The sequence below is a fragment of the Bombus pascuorum genome, chromosome 4 (assembly GCF_905332965.1).
Source record: "Bombus pascuorum chromosome 4, iyBomPasc1.1, whole genome shotgun sequence".
Taxonomy (NCBI): domain Eukaryota; kingdom Metazoa; phylum Arthropoda; class Insecta; order Hymenoptera; family Apidae; genus Bombus; species Bombus pascuorum.
Genome location: NC_083491.1, coordinates 6,196,582 through 6,214,139, shown reverse-complemented (window position 1 = coordinate 6,214,139; position 17,558 = coordinate 6,196,582). Strand labels below are relative to the sequence as shown.

The following is a 17,558-nucleotide window of genomic DNA, read 5'->3' as shown; positions in this document are numbered from 1 at the left end:
GAAAGATGAGAAGGAAAAAGAGAAAGGATAGCATTGCAAGTACGAGATCGTTCACGAGAACTGTCATTCGTCTACCTCGAGCTGCAACTTAATGCAGTCTCTCTGAAGTATAAGGACCGTTCGGGGAAAAACCAGGATAGGCGCGTAGACTAGAAGAAGAAATGAGTGTTTTCTTGACGAAATTCTATTACAGACTGACTAGTGAAAAAATAATTGAAGTTAGACATATTGCTGGCGATGGGTAATCGAATTACCTCACTTTTCTCGAGATGGAGAGGGTAGAGAGAATAAGTAATTGGTGAGGGCATATGCCAAAGAAGGAAAAGGTCCAACTCCCACGTAATGGTCCACAGGTAAAAAAATAATAAAACGGGCTGAGTTTAAGGAAAGAAAGGGAAGGTACAGAAAGGCCGGGGCTAGCGTTAGATAGACGTTGCGTTGCGTGGCCTGCGTTGTAGAAATGTACGCACACGCGAGCACTGTGGCACATTTAGTTGTGCGACACGTTGTGTGAATGCATTTCTACAACGCAGGCTACGCAACACAGCATCGTCGGTTCAACACTCGCGTAGCCCTGGCCTAATTCCAAAAAATCCAAGTCGTTGAGGTTTCCTCGGTTATAAATGGTCGCTAATTACTTAACCAGTTAATTGGGGAATTTGATTTTAGAAATCTCTCACGGGGTTAGGCCGTGGAATGCGTAAATAAATACAAGCGACGACGAGTATACACGTCAAACGTACCGAAATAGAGCTTTTATTTGACGTGTATACTAGTCAAACGCGATTAACCGGTTAAATTATTTTTAAAGTCTCGATGACTTTATCATCTTGCTGCTGCGCTGCAACAGATAGAAAAGCTGTCAAAGGAGGAATTTCCTTATTGCTAAGTATCTATCTTTGCTCCTGCTCCATCAGAGTTAAAGCAGTAATTAGCTAATGTATATTAAGTAACGTGATGTAATTAACTATGCATTAGCCGACTATAAATGTATTTTCTATAATTCAGGGAAACTTTCGACCGTAAACATTTTATACCTACTTCGTATAATCTTTTTACAAATTTCCAACTATAAAAACATTTTAAATTTTAATCAATTAACCTTATAAGAATATCGATTAACCCTACAGAACGCGCGATTGATCTGTAAGTTACATCGAAAATCTTTTTTAATTATCGGACCAACTTTTAGAAACATTTTATTCTTTATTACATTGCGGCTTCTTTTTTCGTAAATAGTCATTAATCACTTGTTAAAGCGTGACGTGTGTTTCTGGCACGCCTAAATAGAATTGTTAAGCTAATTGTCCTTCCATTACATCACGCAGAATCCAGGCCCATTCGGTGGTTGTGCCGGAATTCCACGCCTGTTCATACGACAGGCATGCTCCTCGAGACGTTGAGCAGCCTTGTATTCGTCTGGTTTCGTACTGCTCCAAAGACGCTCTGCAGCTGCACTAGCACGAGGCCATATTCTTGAATGCACATTATTCCTAGAAACAAGAACGTCAATTTTTCGATTCGACCCATTCGACGAATAAATCTCCAATCGTACGTTGCAGCTACTCGAATCAATTGAATATATTTTAAAGACTTATCCACATGGATTCAAGTTCAATTAAACGCGGCGAAAGAACAAATAACTACCTGTCGACAAATTCTCCCCACATGCAAGCTTCGCCACCCAGCATCAATTTAGTCAAGTTTGATGACAGCCCGGCGAACGACAATGGGTCACATTTGTAGAACTTCTTCCAGTCACCGCCACCAGCGATATGATCCAAATACCAGCAGGCTGATAACAGTACCGGATGTCCAGCTTTGGTCGCGTTCTCCAACTTCTTCGTCCACTGGCCGGTCCACACGTGCACTACGGTACTATTCGGCATGACGACTCCATTTTCGAATACCTGAAAACCAACAACGATTTAGATCTCAATTCACTGACCTAGCTTCTGGTTCATATTTCATTCATCCTTTAACGCCAATGCAAACGACCAATAAATTTGCTTTGGGACACTTATCACGATGGAATATTTGCTATCTTTTGATGTTATGAAAAATTAATATTCTTCTGTACGGTCGACCCAAGCAGTAAACGATATCATCGTCTAAAATATACCATTTATTTAACGTGTTTTCCTCGCGCGGAACGTTCGTTGGTGATAAAACGCGATCGTTTCATTTGCAATCTCACGCACGAAGCAATCACAAGGCGAGCGATTAATAGGTTCACTATCGGTTTTTATTACCCGGTCGTCTTCAGTTTCATTTTATGAGACGAACAAACACCATAGGGTGATACTTTACCTCCTGCCACACGATCGTGCTCGCCTGAAGAGAATTGGTGATATGAAGAAGCTTGCCGATGTATTCGCTCTCGAGTTGGGTATAGCTGGACATGTTGTGCGATTTCATATACGAATTAATCGCCGGATTGCTCATCCAACAATCGAATGGCACTTCATCGCCGCCAAGATGAACGTATTGATCCGGAAATACCTGGACGATCTCGGCGAATAAACGACTGAGGAACTCGTAAAGCTGCGGATTCGTCGGATTCATTGGGCCCAATTTCCCGTTTGCCTTTCCTTCGTTATCTAATAATATTTTTCATATGACAGTTTAGAAATTCCACCGTTTTTTCGAATGGTTAAACGATTAGTGATAGAGAGATTAAATAATAATAGAAAAATAAAGAGACGGATTAAAAAGGGAATTTAATAGACCTATACCTGTATGTACATATATTATCCTTCACAAGTTTGGAATCATTAAGTTTTTAGTAGCATCGAAAAATTTAAATAGAATATTAATTTAAAATTTGATAATTGTGGAAAAATTTTTTAGTCAGAAATCGATCGGAGTATAGTGTATTTACCGTAGCAAGTGGTCAATAGTTCAGGATGAGCTAAACCCCATGACCTAGTATGTCCAGGAGTATCGAATTCCGGCATCACTCGAATGCCCCTTAGCCTGGCGTAGTCAACGATCGTCTGGATATCGTTTAATGTGTATACCATTGAGGGATGGTACGCTCCCTTGGCGGACAGTTCCGGATAACTGGAGCTCTGGTAAGGGAAGCTATTGTCATCGACGATGTGCCAGTGAAGAACGTTCATTTTATTATAAGACATGGCGTCCAGAATAAGCATTATATCAGAGATGGGCAAATAATGACGAGACGTGTCTAGCAGTAGTCCACGATGAGGAAACTTTGGAGCATCCTGAATGGTCTGACATCTGATTTTCAACTACAAAAGAAACGCGTACTTATAATACCTTTTTCACATTTATTCGTTTTTTATGCACATACTTACATGAGAACCATTACCAGCTGACATTAAGAGCTGAGAAAATGTCTCGAGACCTCGAAGAACTCCCCATATCGACACACCTACCAGATTCGCGACTGTAGAGTTTTCGTTGATCACGAGAGCATCTGCAAAAGTTCGAGTTTAAATCTGTTCGGAAAATACGCATCTCCTCCTACCGGTGTTTCCGAGAGTCGACCAATCTTTCAGGTCTATCGTAGTACTTAAAATTTTTATCGAGTTCCTGTTACGAGAACCTTGGAACTCCGTGGAATATTTATCGATGCTTATCGTGACTCGTTCGTTTCATTCAAAAAGGAAAACGAAGAAGAAAGAACTATCGCGTGTAAAAGATTTAAATCTTGCACAATAATGGTAGAATGTGCGTGCGTATAATCTTTACGCTATTTCTACAGTTAATCGCTTGGTTCGACTTCCAAGCGGAGCTGAATAAAGAACGATGAAGAAAAATCAGGCTTCGTAACGTGGCTTCGTTTCAATCTTCCTTTTGACTCGTTTATTCGCGTATCATTAAACGTCTTTCTAATGTTTGCAGTTTCTGGATACTTGTAAGCATCTTGTCTCTCGAAGCTTTCGTGATCTCGTAATTGTATCATTGACGAATAAGAAGCATATAAATTCTATGTTATTGGTCGAAGATGAAATAAAGAATGACGATGTTATTTAATGAGATCCATTCGCACTAATCCACTTACCAGCTGTCTTAATGACTTGACACAACTGTTCGAGAACATGTTGCTTATGTTACATCAAGTTTCTTATTAAGAATGCACGATCATTTTGCTACTTTCCGTTATAGCAGAAGCACTTACATGATTCCGACATCTCTAAATGAGGCCAGTGATTGCCATCCATCTCGCAAGGCATTGTCACGCGAATATCCAAAGCGCTAAGAGTACCTTTGATGGTTGCATCGTCTCTTACTGGGAATTTAGGATGGCCTTGCGACGAAATCTTCGCTATTCGTGCTTCCGTTAGAATAATTGCCTTATACCTCTCCACCGCATCCGTCATAATATCGCATGCGCCGCCGATCACCTGCGAAACCGATTCACTTCAATTTAGACAAAATAACATTAATTGTCAATTCGAAGCCATAATTATTGCAGGAAACCTGACTTTGCATTCTCGCCATACGTCACACAGATAAATCACGCGCGTAGTATAATTAAGATAACGACACAGAGAGTTATCTGCAGCAAATGCGGATACATCGAAAACGATACAAGTTGGACTAAAAAACAAGACAACGGAACAAGATAGCGAATATTGACAAGCGCGTTCCGACTATGAAATTAACTTTTTATAAAAATTTGCACGCGCTTGGGCCGAATTTCCAAGGGCGAGTCCCCCAGTCAAAGAAAACCTGTTCCCCGAAGAAGATACCTCTACGCTTTGCTATTCGCTTCCTACTGAAGAACGCTCCGCTATCATAAAGCCATAAAACGCAACAAACCTACAACTTTCGTCCAACTATCATAAACTCTACAATCAACGAACAAGTCTTTTGGAGCCAGAAACTTCAGTCGCCAATGTTCCCGTGAAACACTTAAACTTGCTCTACGTAAAGTACCAATTAGAAATACCCACGTAGAAAACGAAACGTCTCCCCATGGAATTACCTTCTTCAAGTACTCACGTTAAATTGGAAAGTCGAGGGTCGCAGAAGATAGAACGCATTGCGCATCATGCGATTTGTTGGACTGGGCCATGGTTCGCCCTGAGTGGGACGCACCCAAGAGCCAGCGTCCGGATTCAACGAATGAACTCTGTGTACCAACAGACACGACAGCCATCCTAGCAACAGGAACAACGTTGGCAACCTGGTCCTCATGTCCATCGGTTTACGAGCAGGTTTTCAACGGGAGGAACGATGCGACGCCAGCGAGTGGTCATCGTCTACTGAACGCAGAGAACGACGCGTACGGTAACGAGAGTGGTAACGACCTTAGGCTGCGCCACTTAACTTTCATCACTTTGCCTGGCGGCGTGCTCACGGTCAAGTGGGAACAACCAGTCCACGGGTCGGCTGTGTCCTTAAACGAACGTCTTGCAGTAGACGAGCATCGCTGTTGCGGACAAAGACGCACGCTGTTAATCGTTGATCGCATTGGTAGATCGTTGACACCACGTGGAATTCTTACACGTGACCGCGTTCAACGTTGTGTGCAGCATATGAGACCGGTTAGAGAAACATCTCTGCAAACATTCTGGAAAGTCATCGGGAAAAACTCTTTTCTTTTGGTCAAGAGCGACGGCCTTTTTAAAGATGTGGAAGTGGTGTAGAGTTCAAAACCCTGACTAGAGTTCCTAGACTAAGGTACCTATTCTTCGAGATGGTTATGGATAATCTTGCTAATGAAATGAAAGGAAACCTCACACTTGCAACGTTCCTCTTTTAAAATGAGTGCAACAAATTCTAGTAATTAGTATAATCTGGATGTATAGCAATAAGATAATGAGCGTATTTGTCTGTGCAAAAATTTGCAATCGAATTTCGGATCTTTTATAGATATCGTATCTTAATCAACGATAAGCAATAAAAAGATTATATTTTTGAGTGTCGTTACCATATCAATCTCTTCGCATCGTTCTTTTTAAAATATTAAATATTAATATTGATTATTTGGTAATGAAATCAATGATTTCCAATTTCATCGACAATGTGTCGACGATGAAAACATACGATACCTTGTTAAAATCAAGCGTTTATCTGACAGTTTGATTGATCCACGACTACAACATTATTTTGTCACGGTTGAATCAAAATTAAAAGGAAACGTTACGCTGTCGAATGAAGTAGCGTCGGAAGCATGCAAATGTTGGTACCGTATTATGAATACGGCCTCTCTGAATGGGAGACGTCGCCTATCGTGTCTAAATTAATTGGAGAATGAAGTTCAGCCAAGCGTGATCCGTTCACGATATCGTCGGTCAATATCGAAACGGCGAGGCATCGAAGTGCAAAGGTCGACGATCGCTCGGACTTTGCGATAGCGGATGCCGATAGATCATCGTGATTATTGTCGAATGACGTGACACATGTTATTTCCCGTTTTTTACTCTTTTTCGCGTAAACGTAAATAAAGATAAAATTATTTCTTGATAGATTTATTTCTCTTTCTTCCTATTGATATTAACGCTAGAATTGCCAGCAATAGAAATATAAAACTTGTACGAAACGAAACAAAATGAAAGGTTTATGAAGAAATAAATAATGCACAGGAAAAACAAGCCTTTTATTCTTCGAAATACTTTACGGATACAATTCGGATTCTCAAAAATAACGAATTGGTAGTTTTTTATGAAAGTGATTTTTCCAGTGACGCCAACTGATCCCTGATATCAAACAACGGGCAACAATATTTCACGAGGGATTCTCGGGATTTCTGTTACACGACGGACCTTTTGAAAAGTTGAGTCATCGGGTAAACACGAGTTAGTCAGAGGAAAATGCGAATTCGAAGGTGACGAGTTTCACCCCTTGGAGATTAGGATGAAACACGGAGGAATGAAAAACGGGGAAGACTTTCCCCCGGCGTCTGTGTTGTCAAAGAAGCCGCTGGCCGATCGTAAAACACGGGCTTGCGCATTTCCTTCACCTTTCACGAGCAACGGCAACGATTCCCAACTTTTCCCAACGAAGGCACGTCTTTCTGCTCTAAATTCTTCGGTCGAGAATAACACAATTTCCCAATTCCGTGTAAATCGATATAAATTCGCAACGATGCTCGCAACTTATCCCTGTGGAAGAGATAAAGGTAGAAATACGAAGTTTCAAACGACGACCGTCATCTGCTCGGTCTAAAATTACAGAAGTACTCTTAAAATTTCAATGTAAATTTGTGGCTCGTTCTTTTCTGTATTTCGTACGATATTACCAACTGTTACGGGGAAAATTGATGACACGTCTGGTTTCATGAAATTGGAACTTTAGGAGCCAGTTGGTGGCACGGCACTGCTCGGTGAATCGTAGCTTCATTGATTGCGATGTCGTACGCCGGGTCGACGGACGCCAGAGGGGTGAGACGAGGGGTTGCGAAGTGGAACGTGCATTCAGGAACGTGTCACGTAAACTAGGCACCACGTTGACGTATTTCCATTCAAAATTTGCGTAGCAGAAACCCCAAAAAATTGCAATACTTCTATTTATAGAGGAAGACTCCTCAAAGTTTAGAATTTTATAAAGGTCGCTTTAGAAAAAGACTATGTATGTTTTCCGCATTTTACATTTATCGTGATATTCAATGTATTGTTTGTTAAAAGATACTCTTAAAAAATAACTTTGAGGAATAGGTTTTAAAGAATGAAAAGACGATATCTTGGACAAGGGTGCCCTAGACGATTGACCACCGTTCACGATCCGGTGGTGCGTTTGTCAGCCTTTTAACTCTTCATTCACCAGCCATTGACAATCGTAACGAAACGAATTGGTGACGGTTCTCATCGTTTTTCACCGATGGTACAGAACACGTCGCTCAACTCTGTGACCGTCCTCGTTTATCGTCGTGCAATTACGCCCACAGCGATAAATCTTGCAAATTTTTCATTCTCGGTGCTCGAGAACCAATAACGTCCACCCCAAGTCAAATTACGTCAGATTACTTGCATCGAAACCGAACTTCCGACACGAAACGATATTTGCAACAACAAATTTCAACCCTTGAAACTAAAATAAACCCTGGAACGGCCTTTCACCCCGAAGTGAGGTGAAACAAAAGTTGGCCGAGTCGGAAAAAGGCAAAGAACAACGTGGATCTCCGTGAAATTCCTCCGGACAAAGTTTTCCCATTAGAGACCGCTCCCCTTCTATCCGGCAGAAGAGCGGATAGGCAAACAAAACCCGTAGGAAGAGGAAACGTAAGCCGTCGAATCGTCCCGAGCTGGTCCAAAAATCATCCGTCGACCCGGCATGGATCTGCGCGCGCGCGTTAGCAACCATCTGCGCAGGAGGGAGGAACGAAGAAGTCGGGTGGTGGGGTGACGACGGTCGGGGAATATAGTCGGAGGGGTGTACGGTGGGGGTGAGCGCGAGGAATCGAGCGAACGACGCGACGCGTGATGCTCGTGCTCGCGATAGTAGTAGTCCGTCGTAACGACGTCGATGACGTCGACGGAGGGCGCTGCCGACGCGGTCCACTTAATCGCTGCTAGTAGTAGTAGTCGGTGGTGGTGGTGGGAATCGTAGTGGCGTGCGTACACGAGACGACGCCGCGACGTGCTCGTGTGATCACGGGGGTAGGGGAGAGGCTCGACAGCGTGCGCGCCGCTTTTGCCTGGAGAGAGGAGAGGAGAAGAGAAGAGAGTAGGAGAACGTAAAGAGAGAAGGAAGGAACGAAGCAGCCGGCGACGGTGAAACGAAAGGGTGGTTCGCTAGCGGTTACAGTTTAGTCCCGTGAGTGCGTGGTGTTGCGGCGTGTGGTCACCGAATAGGCCGGTTGCGAGCGCGTTGCCTCGAACGAAACAGGATCTACCGGCACGCTTCCGGTCTCACGGAAGCATCTATCAATCTCGGCAGGATCGTGCGTGTACTCTGGCGCGCCGCCACGCTCTCTCGTTTCTTAGAAGGGTGTGCGATCGCGCGAGCTTGTGTGTATGTGCGCGGAGGGAAAAGCGAGGGCGAGCCCGAGGGCGAAAGAGAGAGAGGGCACGTAGGTGTGTGCGCGGTGGCGGCGGTGGCGGCGGCGGCGAGGTTGGTGGCGGTAGCGGGTAGAGAGAGAGTGGTGCACGGACGTGTGGCGGTGTCGAGTCGTGGTGGATGGTGGATAGTGGCGGTTCGGGCGGTAGGTCGGATCGGTCGGTTGATCGTCGTCTTCGTCGTCGTCGTCGTCGTCATCGGCGTCGTGATCGTCGTCGTGGTCGGTGACGAGGAGAGTACGAAGACAGAAGAGGGAGAGGAGAGGGTGAGATAGAAAGGGGAAGGAGCGTGGAGGCGCGAGGGAGGAAGAATATAGAGGAACGCGAACACCGAGAACGTGGAGGCGAGACGATCACGGGACCGAAGAGAAGAGACGCGAGGATGAGATCGATAAGGAGGGAGCCGAGGTGGTACGGGTTTCGCGAAACGGGAACGCCGCGGCGCGTGTAGACACACGGCTGGTAAACAGACGCGCGTAAAATACGCACGCACGCGCCCCGACCACTCTGCTCGCCCCGTGTCGGCAGAGGGTTCGCGGAAGAGAGTCGGTTCTCGCGACTGGACACCGCGACACGAACGGAGATCAGGAACTCAGTCCCGTCCGAAGGATTCGCGAGACGGAGGGCGAGGGAGAGAGGAGCGATCGGAAGAGATACGGAGGAAGAGGGAAGATTAAAGAGAATATCGGTACGGTGCGCCGGTGGAGTAAAGATTCGTCGCGGAAACGGGATCGTCCTCCTCTCTTTCTCTCTCCCCCTCGATCTCTATCCATCTCCACTCGATGGGCTTTGCCGGTGAAAGAAGGTCAAAGATCGATCGTCGAGTACGAGGGTCGTGACCTCACGCATACACGGGACGAGCCACGCGTGCGGCACGGCTTTCCAGCAAGAAGGTGGATCCTTGGCAAGGAATAGCAAGAGAAAGAAAGGAGAGAGAAAGAGAACTGGCTTGCCGGTGATTCGAATTGGTTAAGGTGGATCTGTTGAACGATGAAGCCGATCGATCGCCGGACCTCTCTTCGATCGACGCGTTAGGCGTTGTCGTCAATGCTCGCCGCTCGCGGACAAACATTTTCGAGTAGAATAGAAGAGCTGCCAAACCGATTCGGGACCACGTTGCGTGAAAAATTGCAACGGAAACGAGAATCTAGAGCGGCGGATCGGCACTCGATTGGATGGACACCGTGGCTTAACAGGACGATCGAAACGGATCATCGAGGATCGGCACACGTGCCTGGAAAGCGAAACACGTCGCGTAACGCGGAGGATATGCTTCTAGCTGATCCGCAAAAAGTAACGGTAGATCAACGCGAATCGCGTAGAAAAATCATAGAACGCTAGAGAAAAACGAGATTAGAAAGACACGACGAAATTATTCTTGGCGCACTCGAATAAATTACTCGCGCGAAGAAAGTATCGAGAAAGATCGACCAATTTATTATCACGAGTCTTAATTATCGAGTTATCCGAAGAGCAGCGAACGTAGAGACATAGTGAGCAATCTCACGAAATCCTCCACGAGAAAGCGGAAGGAGTATTCGCACGAACTGCGAACCATTAATCAAAGAAAAACGATTGATAGAAAGTATAGAACGGAATCGAGAAACAATGTCGCGAGATCCGTACTCGAGCGGAAGCGGAGTGGTCGGACCAGGAGGCGGTACTCGTTCGCCCCGAAGCGGTCGTCGCGTAGGCGAGTTGCCCACTGTCGATCGTAGCCCGTCGAGAAGCTACGCGAGCGGTCGTGGCAGTCCTTTGGGTCGCAAGAGAGGCACTCGTAGCGGGAACAACTCGCCGGAGCACCTCGGATTCGGCAGCTACCATCACCATCAGCTGGGCAGTCCGTACTACTCCCGCGACGAGGACCTCGCCAGTCCCGTGATGCTCGAGGAGAGGGGCAGGAGTATGTCAACCGGGGGCGGTGGGGGCGGACATCACAGATCCAGAAGCGCCTCGAGACCCGCCATGTCCAGCTCGGCGGGCATGTCAGCGAGGTATACCAGCCTTGATCGTGCATCCGCGGGTATTCTCGATCACGATCGCGAGTTCGTGCCGATACGCGATCCTCGTGAACGTAGCCGCGATCGTGGACTCTACCTGGAAGATGAGCTGTACGGTTCGAGATCGGCAAGACAGAGCCCGAATACGCACATGCTGCGTGACAGCGGTGGCTATATCGGTGAACTCCAACATCAGAACAACGATCTCCAACGAGAGCTCGGGAACCTCAAGAAGGAGCTCGAGCTGACGAACCAAAAGCTCGGCAGCTCGATGCATAGCATCAAGACCTTCTGGAGTCCCGAGCTCAAGAAGGAGAGAGCACTGAGAAAAGAAGAGAGTTCCAAGTACAGCCTGATCAACGAACAGCTGAAGCTGCTCAGCTCCGAGAATCAGGTCAGTCGAGCTGCAGATTTTTCTTTCTTGCTTTTTATAGCCGCTTTTTTACCCTTCTTTAGTGCTTCTCCCTTTTATTCTTTCTGTTTCGTTGCCTTCTTGCCTCGATGACGGATAGTACCGCAGAGGGTTCTATGCAAAGGGTGCGTGAAGTTTTCGTCGTGGCCTCTTCGGTGCGTTCTTCGTGACCCGTTTTCGATGACGCGCGTGGAATTTAGGTCAAAGTGATTAAGTTAAAACTTAACGATATCCACCGATCCGATACCCACTTCGTCGACGAATCTGCGTCGATCCTATCGTTCCTTGCGTAACGTTCATGTCCAAATATTCGTCGACTGTTTCTGACATTCCTAAAATCGAGGGAATCGACTCAACGTGTCGTGATTGCCGCTAGAAACTTATCGATCTACTTCTAATGGCCCGTTTCTTTTTTCGCCGCTTCGTATAGACACGTTTATTGATTGGCCAAAAATGCGGCGTGAAGGGGGAGCCACCGATGTACCGATTCATCCGATATTTTCTACTCGAAATCTCTCGATGATCAATCGTTCGCTATAACCTTCGATCGTTCAAACCTCATTAACTGTTAACTCAATCGTATGAACACGTCTTAAAACAAACTGTCACGTTGACAATGCTCCATTGATCATTCGCAATGACGTTCGCAACAAGTCTTATTCTACTCCCTAATTCTTCTGCGTTTCCTTCAACGAGACGTGTACGCATTGCCTTCGAGGACGACGAATGGATCAATATGTTAGCCGTTCGCGAAGCCCGTCGCATATTTATATAATATCGTAGCCGAAGTGTAGCTTCACGAATAGATTGTCCGTCCTTCGTAAAACCCAGTATTTATTCAAAATATCGTGTTCGTCTTCGTTGAAAAAGTTTATCGAACGATCGTGAACATCGTTACGTCTGTAAAGACGTCAAGTTTCGTTCGATTACGGCAGAACGTCACGTGAGTGGCGCTATATGGCTCTTAATCGAGGCGTTTAATTCTTCGTCATTGTGCTCGTGGTTAAAGAAGAGCCACGCGAGTTGCGGTAGTTTTTTCCGGCAAAAAATACCAAGCAAATTACGAAGCGAAAAATTCTCGTTTTGATCTTAGCTGAGAGCCCTTGGGCAAGAAAGCGTGCAGAAATGAATTACAGGAATTTCCTATTTCAAAGTTTCCAAGGGAGGACAGAGATTGAAATATGAATCACACGAATCATTCCGAATGAGACTTTTGGTGACGTAAATCGGTATTTTGCGGCCTTTTCTCGAACAAAAGTTTATAAATCGTTCGCAAGTGTTTTTATTACACGTTTTCTTTTTATCTTATATACATATTATACCTTCCATCGTTGAACGGAAAAATATACATCCTCCAGAGCTTTATTTTTGAAATGTTTACAGTATGCGTCTGATTATCGTCATGGCAGTGGCATTAACGCACGCTCAACTCTGTAAATCACGCAGAATCAAACTTTGGTAAATGGTTTTTTACAAACGTGTATATTTCCGATATTAATGAAAAATATACGTAGCTACTAAACTTCTTGGTCTTTATTCCGAAAACGTGTATCATTTTTGTTCGGAATAGTAGCAAGAAACCTGCAAACATGAACGATTCGCATAATTTAAGGCTACTGAAAGTATATTTACGGAATAAGGGTTAATATTCTCCGAGCAACATCTACTAAACGCTTAAATTATCGATTAACCTACGTCGATTAACCTACATAAATTGAAGATTGATGCAAATCTCTCAATCGATTATGACTTCTTGTAATAGCTCATCCCCTGTCGAATCAATCTTTCATTCGAATCAATCGAGCGTTGCGGTCGTAGCGGTATCGCGCTGTTCGTCAATCTTTCCGTCACGGTTCGTCAGCGTGGCACCAGGCATATTTTTGGCCTCGATGGCGGTGCACATGAGTCATCGGCAGCGAGAGTAGAGGAATCTTGGGGAGAGGCGGATTCTCTGGCCTTCTGCCCACGTTTGTTCCTTTTTATCCAGCGTCTGGCATCGTGGTACAACGATAGGGAGTATATATGGTTCTTACGCGGCAATGACACGCGTTCCAACATCGACCATCCTTCCCTCGGCATTGTTTTGTGCACTGCGAATGACAATCGACCATGAAGTTGCGTAATTCCGGCACACCCTGGGACCACCGACACGTTTCCTACGGTTGCGATCAAGGATTAGGGTATCGACGAACAAAACACCGTTGAATTCGATGGGAACGAGGAATCGACGAATCAGGTGAATGAGATTAGGTGGTTTGCGGGAGATTACGGTGGATCATGGGAAGGCATGCGGAGAATATTTTGGGTTAAGCGTCGTTCAACTTTGACCCGGTATGCTATATGCTGGAACAAAATTATGAAACTTCTGTGATTATCTGTGATTAATCGTCCAATTAAAGAAAATATATCTACTTTGTATTAGAATCTTTAGTTTAACAGTGAAACATTCTTATCGTAACAAGTATCGCTTACATATATCGGAGATATAATATCGTTCTTGTGCATTGTAAAGTAATGGGAGTCAACACAAAGCGAATCTATAGCTATTTTATTCTCCTGGCGCCATTAACATCGAGAACTTCGAAATGGAAGGTGGAAAAAATGTATTAAACGGTTGGAAAGCGGTTGAGAAGGGTGTTCCACGGGGGTGGAATTAATTTTCCTTTTCTCTGTCGGGTGGCGTACGCGATTCTCGCCGTAGCTGCAACCTCGAAATTGGCGCACGTCGGAAGTGGGTCGTAAAAAAATGCAGTGGAACTTTTGCAATGCTATCGTTCCGCCAACCGATCCTTCTCTTTTTCCCTGTAGCTCTCGCGGCCCGCCGAAAAACCAAAGAGCCGCCAACCGTGGAAATTAAACTCCGTGGCTTGCGTTGCGTTTACTGCTAACGAACAATTCTTTTTCTTCCTCCTTTTTTCTCCACCGTATTTCACGACCGAAGAGGAAGAAGGGAGCATTGTACTTGTTCGATTGACGATATTAATTTAATTTTCAACTTCGCAAAATCGTAATTCACGTCTTTCTTCGTCCTGGAAGCTGTATGTATAACACGCGATCAATTCCTTCGGTTAACCGATTTTGGATTTGACCTTTGAAATATTAAACTTCGTGGTCGGCCATATTTCCAGAATACATCGACGAAGGCTGATCCATGACGTTAGCGGGATTTCGTGGTATTAAAAATTCCGTGTGGAACGGAGTTTTCTGCGTTTGTTGCGAGGAATTTCCCGGAACAGCAGCCCCTCGGATCTAATTGCTCACTTGACATGGTTCTCGGTGAATGAAAAATTAGTTGCTGATGATCTCCTCGCTACGAAGATTGTGGCGTGCTTGTCGAGGTCTGGAAGAAACGGCAAATCGGCTGGCTACCTAATTTCACGATGATTCGAAAGGACTATGTATAGGACGAATGCATTTTGTGCACATCCGTTGTTACACTTTTAACGAAGTTGTTCCTAAAATCACGTTTATCATCGTTGATCCATCGTCAGAGATCTGTACAGGCGCCCTAAAATTCAATTTGCGGTTACACCGACCTCGTATCGCGTTGCCTGTTCATCTTTCAATGGAACAACCAGCTCCGAATTGACCTGACGTCCAACGAAAACTGGGTCTTACGCCATTTGCATTCAAGAATTTGATTGCTTCGTCTGAGAGCTCGACCACCAGGAAACTTCGACTCGTATATCGCTTTCGGGACAACTTGGCTTCTCTTAACGACGTTTATTCTACGATGTAGAGTATTCGTAGATCGTAAAAAATTGTTAATATTTCTGAATGTAGTTCTTGAACAGTGCTTTGTTTCTAACAACAAGAAATTCTACTCAGAGGATTAATTGCTCCGTTAAAGAGGCTCGACGAAACAAATTGATTGCGACGCCGGAAGAGCGAGATAAACCACGTACCATCGTTGACCAAGGGCTTCTGTTCATAACTTTAATGTCGTTGAAGTGGTCTCTCTAATGGTCGCTGTTCTTCGTACATACCACTGCTTTCAATTCATCTCGAACGCAGCTGTCGTTCAGTGCCGTGTCTGTCGAAAGAGAACCACCGTCGCTTAACCGAATCACACGTTTCTAACTTCGTTGATAGTTAAATGGCAACTCGGCTCAAAATATTCCGATCGATTGTGCTAGTTCTATGAGAATCGAAGGAATTATGAAGAAGGAACGTGTTCCCACAGCTAACAACTTATTGTTGCGCTTCCGGTGTCAATAACGTTCCCTAACTTCTTTTCAACCTCGCAGACGAAAGCGAGGCGTCCCTCCCTCTTTTTCTCTCTCTCTTTCTCTCTCTCTCTCTCTCTCTCTCTCTCTCTGTCTCTGTCTCTTTCTGTTCCTCTCTGATCACCATCCGCTTCCAGCATCTGGTCTTATAGTTGGCATTAAGTCGCTACATACATTAACAGGTAAAACGGAATCGTCGTAAGTAAGTTCTATTTAAAATAAAAAAAAAAGAAAGAACGGATTTTCAATGTCCTCGTTAGCTTTCCTTTTACACCGGCTCCTCTGTCGTCGGTGCTTTCGTATTGAATACCAGGGGGATTTTGAAACGTTTGCCGCGTAAACACAGGACAATATCATCTAGAAATGGAGATTCGCTCTGGGAACATTATCATGCCCACTGAATCGCTCTTTCCCGTTTTTGCTATGGCAATTCCGTCTATGTGATGCTCTCGGTTATATTTTCCTTTTGCTTTGCTGCCGCATCAAGTTAAACAGCCGTTTAAATCTTTTATCGATTTTCTACGATGAAACGATTCGATGTATAGATTGTATGATTGAATATAACGAAAACCGGATCGAGCTGATTATCAAGCATTGTTGAATATAAACAGTTTATCGAGAAGTATTTGAGAAAAGGAAATATTCCAGTAAACTTCTCTTTTCCTGGAATCGATAACCCAGAAACCCGAATTATTTTTGTGTCTAAGCCTGAATTAGGTGGCTCGACTCGTGGAAACTGCCGTGCTATTTTTTCGCTTTTTCTGACTCCCTTTTTAACGGCTTAAACGATCGCTTTAGAATCTACAGGCGATTCTACTCTCAGTCAATCCTCTTAGACCTTAGAACCTTAAAGAATGTTTTTCTTTGATCGTAGAGTTCTAAAAGACGTAAGTATCGTATGCAAAGTTAATATTTCGAGAAACAATATCTCGAGTTTCTACGCGACAAAACAATTGTACTCTGGTGTTCAGACGAGTGTCGTTGGTGAATGTGGCGTACAGGTCCGCGTAAAGTGCGGCGCACACGTCCGTCTATATCGATCGGCCTAAATATATCGAGGCGGATTATTAGCGAGAACCTATGCCACGCGGTCTAACTATGGCACGACCGCATTGTTCTACGGGGTTACAGAGTAAACGTGTCTCTCGTGGTCTTCTAAAATGAATCGATCGATCCGGCCCAAGACCCTCGCGCTCTCATCTATAGTTGTTTCTACCGATAACGTTGTTTACCCGACGTTTAATCGCATTTACCAACCATTACAGGGTATACTTGCAAGAATATAATTTCTATCCTATAATAGGAAAGTTCCGAATACGTCGAGAGTTCGAGACACCCGCAAGTTTAAAAGTGACCTAACTCGTCAATTTTTTATTTGCATCGTCGATACGTTATCGATAACCTGTTCGAAACATCGGGATGTAACATGCTCGAGCTTTTTATGGAAAACTACAGATATTCTCCCAACTATGTTTCACCACCTGACGCCAATAGTTTCCAACACGGGGTATTGGTACAACGTAATATCCTTCGAACAAAGAAACTTTAATATTTTCGAGGCTGACCTCGGTATTTCAACTGTTGTTTCGGGAAACTTTCCCCGCTGAATCTAACTTTACCATGTTTGATCGCGATTGTCGATCTTGCGACGAGTTCTCATCATTTCGATCTTCCTCGGCGACGTTGAGAATCGTCCGCTTGAATATTCTCACTCGTTACGCAAAAAATCACTGATTGCAATTTACCGATTGTAGGACGCGCCTGCGTTCTACTCTTCGAACGGTCGTTTTCATTTGCAGCTATGTTGAATTCATTGCTGCACGAGCTGACGTATGTATATAATCTTTCCGTGCTGGTTGTGTGTTATCTCGGTAACCCTCTATAAATCATGCTTTGAAGGCATGTGCGCACTAGCTGCGGCTTTAATGAGGAAGTGACTTCCAACGTG

The 17,558-nt window shown here is 44.7% G+C and overlaps 2 protein-coding genes and 1 long non-coding RNA gene across 9 annotated transcripts in view; 1 reads left to right on the top strand and 2 right to left on the bottom strand.

Moving 5' to 3' along the window:
• Nucleotides 1–1,183: 1,183 nt before the first annotated feature.
• On the bottom strand, nt 1,184–5,354 carry LOC132906487 (beta-hexosaminidase subunit beta-like). Its single transcript, XM_060958719.1, has 7 exons — nt 4,975–5,354; nt 4,148–4,373; nt 3,321–3,442; nt 2,882–3,254; nt 2,311–2,600; nt 1,648–1,910; nt 1,184–1,493 (listed from the first exon to the last, which is right to left on the bottom strand). Exons 1-7 carry the CDS (start codon nt 5,173–5,175, stop codon nt 1,316–1,318), a joined length of 1,653 nt encoding a protein of 550 aa, XP_060814702.1. The 5' UTR covers nt 5,176–5,354; the 3' UTR covers nt 1,184–1,315.
• A 1,201-nt stretch (nt 5,355–6,555) lies between these two features.
• Nucleotides 6,556–7,635, bottom strand: LOC132906049 (uncharacterized). Its single transcript, XR_009657927.1, has 2 exons — nt 7,158–7,635; nt 6,556–7,079 (listed from the first exon to the last, which is right to left on the bottom strand). It is a non-coding gene; the product is annotated as an uncharacterized LOC132906049 (long non-coding RNA).
• A 774-nt stretch (nt 7,636–8,409) lies between these two features.
• Nucleotides 8,410–17,558, top strand: part of LOC132906044 (trichohyalin) — a 68,885-nt gene continuing 59,736 nt past the window's right edge. For 2 of the 7 annotated variants that reach the window (XM_060957879.1, XM_060957878.1), the window contains exon 1: nt 8,410–11,366. In XM_060957879.1, the coding sequence (XP_060813862.1) occupies nt 10,581–11,366 (786 nt within the window). In that variant the 5' untranslated portion in view covers nt 8,410–10,580. The remainder of the gene's footprint in view (nt 11,367–17,558) is intronic. The other 5 variants (XM_060957881.1, XM_060957880.1, XM_060957885.1 and 2 more) reach the window with 3 other exon arrangements.

Bases quoted from the DNA above. Each gene is read 5' to 3' on its own strand.
- LOC132906487 (XM_060958719.1), bottom strand. From the start codon at position 5,175: ATGGACATGAGGACCAGGTTGCCAACGTTGTTCCTGTTGCTAGGATGG. The intron at 3,255-3,320 runs GTAAGTATGTGC...TTTCTTTTGTAG, and splicing joins CAGCTGGTAATGGTTCTCAT to TTGAAAATCAGATGTCAGAC. The intron at 1,911-2,310 runs GTAAAGTATCAC...GTTGGTTTTCAG, and splicing joins GCACGATCGTGTGGCAGGAG to GTATTCGAAAATGGAGTCGT.